The sequence below is a fragment of the Labrus bergylta genome, chromosome 23 (assembly GCF_963930695.1).
Source record: "Labrus bergylta chromosome 23, fLabBer1.1, whole genome shotgun sequence".
NCBI classification, from domain to species: domain Eukaryota; kingdom Metazoa; phylum Chordata; class Actinopteri; order Labriformes; family Labridae; genus Labrus; species Labrus bergylta.
The window spans coordinates 13,608,119-13,618,172 of record NC_089217.1 but is presented as its reverse complement, the minus strand read 5'-3'; the positions used below and the strand labels follow the sequence as shown (position 1 = coordinate 13,618,172).

Below are 10,054 nucleotides of genomic sequence, written 5' to 3'. Positions count from 1 at the left end.
TTAATGCATTAGCTTGTGTGTTGTCTACTGAGGCCGGAAGTGCGGACAAGCATCAATAAAAACAATTCTCATGAGTATTCAATCTCGAGTTTTGACTTTATCTCATTAACTTGGGATAACAACGTTCTCTTTTCCTGCGATAACAAGTTTATTTCTTGAGGTCAAAAATGGCTGAAGTTACTTATCAAGTTATCAAGGGAAAAACCAGCTTTTTTTTTTTTTTTATCTCAAGACGACGAGATAAATAAGTCACAACTGGACAAAACAACTGAGATGTAGGCTACATCCTCTTGGATGTACAGTGTGTATGCTTAGGGCTTCCGTAGCTTCATGTCCAATATAGGATGATAGTAAATATTTGTTTACAGTACATATAATTCAAAAACAACTACAGTATCCTGGGTGAGATAGAAATGGTGCATAAAAACTCTTAGTGTCATCTTATCTATTTCAGGGTCACAAATGCCAAAACTTAAGGCATTATTGTTTCCCTGATGTCTAGTAATTTAATAATTCAATAAGGCAGACTCATTTTTCTCAGCTTTAATGAAATAGGCCACAGCACAGTAAAGTCCCGGTGTTGTATTTGTAAACAAAATAAAAAGCTGATTAGAAGTTGGCATGTAAGAAGTTGCTTTCACCGACTGCACTTGAACGCAGCACAGTACATGCTCACCGTCCCCGCAGTCCACCGCACACACACACAGCCGCTACCTGCCAGGCGGAATGGACGTCTCCTCCTCCGGTGCTCCGAGCTTCACCGTCAGCCCAGCGGAGCCGCGGGAGAAGCCAGGCCCGACATGACAGCGCCGGACCGGGACAAGAAAGCCCGCCGGCCGCCGCGGCTCATCGCCCGGACGGAGGCGGCATGGGCTGCGGGTCGCTACGCCGTGCTGGCCGCCCTGTGCGCCCTCTGCTACGGCAACTCTCTCCAAGGGGAGCTGGTGCACGACGACGTGTGGGCGATCATCAACAACCCGGACGTCCGACCGGGCTCCAGCCTCGGAAACATCTTCAGCAACGACTTCTGGGGGAAGAGGATGGCGGACAACACGAGCCACAAGTCCTACAGACCGCTGTGCATCCTCACCTTCAAGTAAGTTCCTCCTGCTCTGCACACTCGGCTGCTTTTGTCCTCCAAAATAACCCCCCCAAAAAAACACTTTGTGCAACTTTCCACGCACATTCACTGATATTATTCACCCCGCAATGAGAGCTGTGTGAACACGCAATTAAAGCTGACGTCATGCAGCTGTTCCCGCATGGAGAGACGCGGTTGCAGCAGCAGTTAACTTTAGAACAAAACAAGCGAAATATGTCACAAAATACCTCCTGAAATCATCTGAAAATAGCATGTTCATCAGTAAGAAAACGACCAGGGGTGTTGATGATGATGCAGGAGGTGTTTCATTGTCTAAATATTTGTTTAATGATAACTTGGAGCTCCGCTGTCCAGCTGCAAACGGAGCTGGACTCGGATCATCCAAATCCTGCTGCTCACAGCTGTGCTTCAATGCAACTGCAGGTTTAAGGATTTAAGGAGCTAAAAATACACAAACAGGAAGGCTTTATGTGGAATTTGTTGATCAGCTGTGTACTTTCACTCCGCACAGAAAAGTGGGTGGGATAGTCTAAAAGTTGAGGATGGGAAAACAGGCGGGCTGTTTGCAGGAGGAGGGCGGGTCTGCTGCTGCTGCTGCTGAGGAGGAGCCAGGCGAGCCCCCAGAACAGGGCGGGACGGTGTTATGAGATATGATATTACATTTCACTGAATTGCATGAGGTGGGGGGGGGAGCCCACAGAGTTCATGATGAGGCAAATAAATGAGCCAATAGCCAATATTTTCTACTTTCTCATGTAAAAGCTGCATTTTGTGGGTACAATGCTTTACACCTAAAGATGTGTTTAAGCGACATAGAAGCTGTTTTATCATCGCTAAACTGAAATAATCTTTGTTGGGGGGGGGGGTCAATGTTTGCATTCAGCATATGTGACTTCATCTTTTCTCCAAATGAGGGATTGAAGTTATCGTGCATGCGGATCTTTCAGTTTTCAGAGAAACAATGTGAGCTAAAGTTTGTCCCTGAGGAGCGCAGAAAAGGAGTAGCCGTATTCACACGTGCATTCCTGAGAATCTCAGGAGGACTGCCCCTGAAATCCTCCTGAGTTGGTTGTTCACACATGCACCTCACAGCAGGAGGCGATCCCTCAGGAGAGAAGACACGTCTGTCCGCAGAAGAAAGCAACAGAGTCCGCCTTTGCGTCAGTGCTGCGTCGCCCTCGTTCTGATTTCACTCCCCGGTTTGTTTACCAGCCGACAGGTCGTTTCTGGAGCGACTTTGTTTACACATTTAAAAATCAAATTTGAAAAAGAACGTTTACAGAACTGTCCAAACTCAGTCTGTTGTGTTTCTCTTCTTTTTATCGTTTATCTTTTTGTCCCAGAACACATAAATAATGTTTCATTTTCTGTGATTCATGGAGATGTATTTATAGAAAAGAAACGCCCACCGTAAACATAATGAGTCCTCATTCACGCTTCATTGTAAACACCAACCGTTCTGCTGTAATGACTTTGAATATGTTGTAACAAGAGTTTAATTAGAAGGTCACCGTGTCAGGGTTGTGACTGGCAGAGCGGACACACAGCGGGTCAGCGTGCTCCCTGAGGGCACGTCTGCAGCAGCAGAGAGAACGCGCCTCTAACGGGCCGGTTTGAAGGAGAGTTTGTGCAGTCGCTTTTAGTCAACACAGGTGGGGGAAAAAAACAAACCCTGATCGAAGCTGCGGACAGTTCAGGAGCGTGAGAGAAAGTGTAGACAGTCATTGATGGTGATAATCTGTTCACAGAGCGTTCACACATCAAAGCTCGGAGCGGTCAGTGAACGCATCGTCAGAGAGGGAGAGAGCAGGAAAAACGGAACATCACAGGAGTGCTGACACAGGCGGAGACACACACACACACACACACACACACACACACACACACACACACACACACACACACACACACACACACACACACACACACACACACACACACACACACACACACACACACACACTGAGTTCTTACCAAGGCCATCTACTGAATTTATATTACAAAGAGAGTGTGTGTGCATGTGCGTGTGCATGGAAAAAAAAGCTCCTTTCTAAATTTGGTGTTTTTGTCATGTCTCCTCACTTCAGAACTTTACCTCGGTTTTGACTGTATATAAAGATGGACGGAGCAAAAGCCCCCCTTAGCGTGAAGCCACGATGGTTAGAGCTCCCCCTGCTGATTGGCTGCAGTATAGGACATAAACCCCGCCCCCTCCGCGATGACACACTATTTACAATCGAAGTGCACGTCGCAAACACTTTTTTAAAAACTCTTGTCATCATGATAGTTGCTGCACCATTTAATGTCCAAGTCATCTTTTTTTTTTTAGTTTCTTTCTTTCTTTAATTTGTTATTTGATTCTATAAATCGATATAAAACACCATGATTGACAGCTCTGTTGACGAATGAGGCTCCTGCATTGCTTTGTGCAGCGGATAATCAGAGTAGAGGAGGAACAGGCGAGAGGAAATGTAACCAAGTGAATGTCTATTCTGCGACTCTTCAGCCGATCCCTACTGTACAGACTCTGGTTGCAAATTGCCGCCCGTCTCGGGGATATTCTGGCTTCATCCGGTTTATCGGAGGAGGCAGAGGGACGCTGTTCATAAGTATATAAACAACAATAACAAGACAACATCATGGTCAAACGTGTGCGAGTAATGGAGCCAAGTGTGCTTCGCTTTTCACATCAACACGACTTATCTCCTCGCTTGAAGAACATTTTCCTCGACAGAGTCATACTTTACATGGAGGAGTGTTCTGGCGTGTGATTGGCTGGTGTGTTGATGGACATAATGAGTCCCCGGGCGACGCTCCGTCAGCAAACTCTGCACTTAAGCTTAACTGAGACTGAGAGTGTTTGAGAGTGAGTGCTCGGGGGGGTGTGTGTGTGCGTGTTCAGATTGCTGGATGGTTTTCCTTGTTGGATGATGCTTCGTCTAATCACTCGGCAGCGTAACAACCTCTCCAACAGCTGCTCGACAACCCCACCGCCCCCAATCACCACAGCCCCCGCGGTGTTCCAGTAGTTGAAGAAGATATCGGCGCCTTAATTCTCCTCCTGAGAGCGGGCAGCGGAGGCCTCGAAGCTCTGCAGGAGCATCTGCTCTCTGAAAAACACACACACACACACACACACACACATACCGACACACACAGAAGCAGGGCTTAATGACGGTGGAGAGAGCAGAGCCACAGAGACCATGGAGGGAAAGGTGATGCTTCAGGAGAGACAGGTGTTGCCTTATTGCTCACTTGGGGCGGGGTCGGGGTGGGGGGAAGGGAGGGGAGGGGAGGGGAGGGGAGGGGAGGAGGTTGTTTGATGCTTTCAGGGCAGCTCCGGCACATCGCCTTCATCAGGCTGTCATGTGAAGGACGCCGGCTCGCGTTGGAATCACTGTGTAGGTCCGCTGAGAGATAGCCGTCAGCTTGCTGCTCGACCCTCAGCTGCTGCAGCTGCTGCTGTGTTCATGTGGCGGACGACGGAGCTGAGAGACGGCGCGCACGCTTTGCGGTGTGGAAAAATGTCAAAACATGACAAGTCACTCAGTGCATGTGCTGTTTTCTCATTGTAGAAATGTAGCTCTGTTTGTCGATGACCAGTTTAATTGATACTTTCTTTTTTTAAGCTGATTTGTCTTTTTCTGCCTTTTATTATTATTTTCTTTTTAAGATTTATTTTTGGGCCTTTTGTGAGTTTATTTGAGAGATAGGACAGAGTCAGAAATCAGGGAGAGAGAGAGTGGAGAATGACATGCAGGAAAGGGCCCACAGGTCGGATTCGAACCTGGGCCGCTTGCCTGGAGGACTAAAGCCTCCGTACATGGGGCGTGCGCACTAACCACTGCTCCACCTTTTTCTATCTTTATTGATTGGACAGCTGGAGAGAGAGAGAGAGAGAGAGAAAACGTGTGGAGGCGAGAGTTGGGGGAGACATGTAGAGACAGAGTGTAGCTCGCTCTTACTGAGGTAACCTCTGCAAGCACCAGGACACCGCTATGTTACATCACACGATCTTCAGTATCTGATTGGTGCGTTGAATGGTGTATCATGATGCTGCGTCTTTTAGTTGGTATGGGAGATCGATAAGTCCATTTTAAAAAAGTGATCATGATTGAAGACAGCAAGACCTTCTGTTTCTATAACTCACTGATTTTACTGCCGTATGACGTCGCAATGGTCGTCAGAAGACTTCGTTTGTAGAAAGATTTAAAAAAAAGATAATCAAATTAGAGATGTACCGATTGGGAAGGTCAGGGCTGATGTTGATACCGATGTTTGTTTCATGACTTCTTTTGGTGTCAGACTCCCACAAGGCAACATTTTCTCTCGTATTTGAAAATGATAACGAGTCACAGTTTGTCCCAACAGGTGACTTCATCTGCCCAATCACAAAAACCTCCTCTCTGAATCTGAATCAGGAGTTACGTTCAGTAGATGTCGGCTTTAAACAGATAAACATCGGGTACTGTCTGTCAACAGGGCGAATATCGGCCGATACCGATGCATCCCAAAAAATAAATATTTCACATAATAATGCATTGACAACTTATTTTAGTGCCACATAGCGCAGACAGCGTTAAAAGGATTCTAAACCGAACAGTTGCAGGACAAAGTACACAACCATTTCTCAAATATTTCTAAACATCAGAACTTCTCTAACGGTATCTAAAGACTCGACAACGTTACTGTTACGTCGGGTACGGGCTCATATGGGATCATATTTTGGCCACGGTCTTCGTTGTTCTTTAGGAGGACATTTAGCATCGATAGTCTCTCCGGGATACGTTTCACAGTTCTGGCTGTTTCCATGAATCTAAACTTTGAGGGTAATTCCGCTCACAGGTGTCTCTCGGTGCAGCTGCTGTTATTTGTGATGTGTGAGGAGAGCGAGAGAGAGAGAGAGAGAGGGAGAGGAGCTGCTTCACTTCAGCCTCTGATGTCCTTCAGAACAGCTGCACAGATGGTGCACATGCACACGTAGTCTCTTATGTATCAGGTGTTTTTGAATGACGATGTCTTCATCATATATCTGACATGGCCATGCACTGAGGGACACAGAGAGGAAACTGTCTTCTGATGGAAAATGTAACAGGTGCTGCCTCACGTCTTCTCAACGATAGCAAGACAGTGAGTCTGATGTAGCATGCAGGGCTGGGAGGGCGACCAAGATGATCGGTCGAGTTTGAAGAAAAGTTGTCATGGCACAATGGCAGAGTTCCTGAGGATTGGTTGAATTTGCATTAATTGTTGTGATTGAAACAACCAAGATTTCCTCGAAGATTTACTCATGCAAGTTGAGTTTCAGTTATTCTTTCACAGACGAAGAGACGTTTCTTCTCTCTTTTAACCTCCTTTTCAACTTTCCTGCCCTCCCTCGGTGGAGATGTGTAGTCTGCAGATAGTCGTGGTCTCGAGGTATTTTTTACGCTTTTTTTATTTGAAGAAGAAAAGCGAGTTACACGAGAGAGATGTTGCCGGGTGTTTGGCTGAAATGCGCCCACACTCCCTTTTGAGATCTGAATATATTCTGATCTGAAGCTCCTGGAAGTTTGCAGCTTGGTAACAGTTAAAACACTTTTTACTCTGCATTAAATTAATCTTAAGCTGTTAAATGCGCCTCAGTCGGGCTTTTTATGCATGCAGAGGAACAGATGGGTGCACTCCTCCACCACCTGTGGCCTGGGGATCCTTTCCATGTGTATCTGTCTGCTTAACACAAGGCCAAGAACTCACCCTGAAAGCACAAACATGCACATGAAGAATGTTACTTCAGGGAACAAGTCCTGCATTGTCTTTTTCTCTGTGCTAGAAAACACTGCAGGAGTTTTTCTCCTGGATGAAATCAAGGTGAAGGACACAGAAACAACGCCGCCTGAAGGCGCTTTTTAAAAGTCTGAGCAGTGATTGTGGAGAGAAAACAGGAGCTACACCGAGAGAGGAAGATAACAAGAGGCCATGAGATTAAAATAGAAACATGAGGAGGGGTGACGCTGGAGCTGGAAGTGTTGACAGATGCTCTCGAGGAGAGGAGGAGGAGGAGGAGGAGGAGGAGGACGACGCAGGAGATAACAGAAGGAGACAGGAGCAGGAGATGAAGAGTGAAGAATCAGAAATGACAAAAACGGAGGAGGAGAGAAGGTGATGGATGATGTTTGACGAGTCCCAGAGAAGCTGACTCATCAGATTTATCTTCCTCTGAATTAAAAGAAGTGAACACCTGACGTTAAGGTCAGGGACATGCTGACACTTTCTGGATGTTTAATTATCTCTTATCAAACCCTTTTTTTTTTTTTTTTCCAGATAGAGGCATCCTCCTCGTCTTTATCCTCTGTTCAGAGCCGAGCGGGAACCTTTCCCTCCTGTCTTCAGGTCTCTCTCCTCGTCTGCAGCGTTTCATTCAGCCTCGTTCACATCGCGCAGATTCGGAAAAAGGAAATTACCGTAGCTGTTAACTGCTGATGCAATGCTCTCCAGAATAATTATCAGCCTATTTTTAGTCCTCTCACAACCTTCCTTTGGGGTCACGCTCCCGTCTCGAGCAGCGGAGGGAACAGGACGGGAGGTTTTCAGGCTGCACGGTTACTAACCAGCAGAGAGACAGAGAGCTCAATTATCTCCCCTTCACCTCTCCAGACAGACGGTCACAGAGGACGCCAGGCCCGTCTCACTGAGTGTGATCACACCGTGTCCGGCATGCTCTGTTTCAAAAATGTCTCCGCATTGTCCGATGGATTAACTTTTCTGTGCTGGAGTTTAAAAAGCGAAGCAGTGCGTCTCAACAATTAGTGAGAATGTGAAAGGAAGACTGTGCGACTTTTTGATCCAGCAGATGTCGCCCTTGAGCACCAGCATGGAACCAAAACGTCCGCCACACTGAAGCCTGCGCTCTCCTGCAGCGACACACCTCCAACCCCGACTCCCCCTCAAGCTCGCACGAAGGAGTTTAGAGCTGCAGTCACCTGTGTCCCGCATTGTTGTGTTAGCATGCTAATGTTAGCGCTCTGTAGTTAGCTCGTAGCTTCACATTGCATGTAAATAGACACGGAAAGACTGTGATCTATAAACTCTTATTAACATCCAAATAATCAGTGAGTATGTTGTTCTTCTTCTTCTCTCTAGTCCTTCACTAAAACAGCTTTTATCCACAAGGGGAGGAGCCGGCCGTCCCGTTCATGTAAACACGGCTCTGACAACAACACAGCCAGCGGGACTCGAGCTTCTCACTCATTGTAGACAGTCATGACTCAGAGAGACTTTAACACAGGATAGACCTGATCTCTGATATATTTACGAGTTAACTGTCGCACCGATTTATTCTGATGGGTTCTCTCCGGGCTTCTTCCCACAGTCCAAAGACGTGCTCGTTAGGTTAACTGCTCACTCTAAATTGTCCGTAGGTGTGAATGTGAGTGTGTCTGTCCTGTGACTGGCTGGTGAACAGTCCAAGATGTAACCCCGCCTCTCGCCCAATGATGGCTGTGTCAGCTCCATTCCCCCCACGACCCTGAATGGGAAAAGCGGTTGAGATACTGGATGGATGTGGCTGATGGAAGTTGTGAAATCAGTGTTGCCTGGTGTGTGCTCCAACCAAACATAAGAATTCCGCCGGTGATGACGGCAAGGCAAAAATCCACTTTGATGCAGCACCCACAGCGTGTAGTATCACGTGTTACGATCTAGAACAAGGAGATAAAGTACACAGTTATTTGTACGAAGGTCGTGTCAGGTTAAATTGCCTTGCAGAACGTCAACATGCAAAGAGGACTCAATGCTGGGATGCTAACTCTGCTAACAGAAGCTACACAACTGCAAACCAGTTTGACATGTTTAACCTGCAGACGCTTCGTTCATGCTCCATCAGAAAAGATAACGCAGCTCATAACTGGGAGTGTCAGAGGCTAAGAACATCCCTAAAGTCAACCAATGCAGTTGGTGTTTTTGGTAAAAGTCACTTTTTAAATAAGTACGTTTAATCTCATGTCATGGATTTGTCAGTCGACGAGAGCGGTGGATTATGATGTGCAGAAATGCTCAAAGCGTTGTCTCAATATGTGAAAAAGCTCGGCCACATTTGAATGTTAGTACAGATCATTCGGCCTCAATAGAAACCGTAGCTGCCCTCGATAAACACACCTTTCCCTGACTTGTTGCGTCTCTACATTTTTCCAGCTGTGTATTAAATGTCAAACTATGATCCTGCAGCTCTTCACTTTTCTTCACTCGTCGGATATAACATTCTCCGAGAACCCAGTTTGAAGTGACAGAAACTTCTATAAATACGACAACAGAATCTGTCCGTGTTGTGTGTTCTTCTTCTGCGGTTCTTCTCAAACATGTTTCTGCAGTGTGCCGAGGGATGCTGACTCGATTCAGCGTTCCCCCCCCCCCCCCCAAAACACCAATCAAGTCATCTTTGTCCTACTTCTCATCTCGCTGTCACTTCCTCCTCCTCACTGACGCTGGCTGAGCCGAGCTTTCGCCGAGCCAAAATTCAGCTGACAGTTATTGGCAGAGCTCGAGGACTTCATACTCACACTGACACATTTGTGAAAGTCATTAATACTTCCTGCGACCGGCCACTGCTGGGAGGCCGCTTGTGACGTGGATCCCTGAACGTCAGTGTGGTTGTTTTTGGGTGTGCAAAGGGTTTAAGGGTCTTTATTCTGGACTTGATGCCAAAGTTTCAGTCGACCTAGACTATTATCAGCCGACACAAAGAACTGAAACAGGAAAAGACACATTTTGGGATTCCATTCTCCGCTCCCGTCTTTTCAACAAATGTCAGAAAATCAACTTTCATCATAATCGTAAAAAAAAGTTGCAAATCAGGGGGCTCTGGTAGCCAAGTGGTTAGAGCGTGTGCACCATGTACAGACACTGTAGTCATAGAAGCAGGCAGCCCGGGTTCAAATCCGACCTGTGGCTCCTTTTAACCGCATGTCGTTCCCC

At 46.7% G+C, this 10,054-nt stretch overlaps 1 protein-coding gene across 1 annotated transcript in view; it reads left to right on the top strand.

Annotated features, from left to right (window-relative positions):
- Positions 1–637: 637 nt before the first annotated feature.
- Positions 638–10,054, top strand: part of tmtc1 (transmembrane O-mannosyltransferase targeting cadherins 1) — an 85,280-nt gene continuing 75,863 nt past the window's right edge. Inside the window, exon 1 of the mRNA XM_065951182.1 lies at positions 638–1,096. Within this exon, the coding sequence (XP_065807254.1) occupies positions 669–1,096 (428 nt within the window). The 5' untranslated portion in view covers positions 638–668. The remainder of the gene's footprint in view (positions 1,097–10,054) is intronic.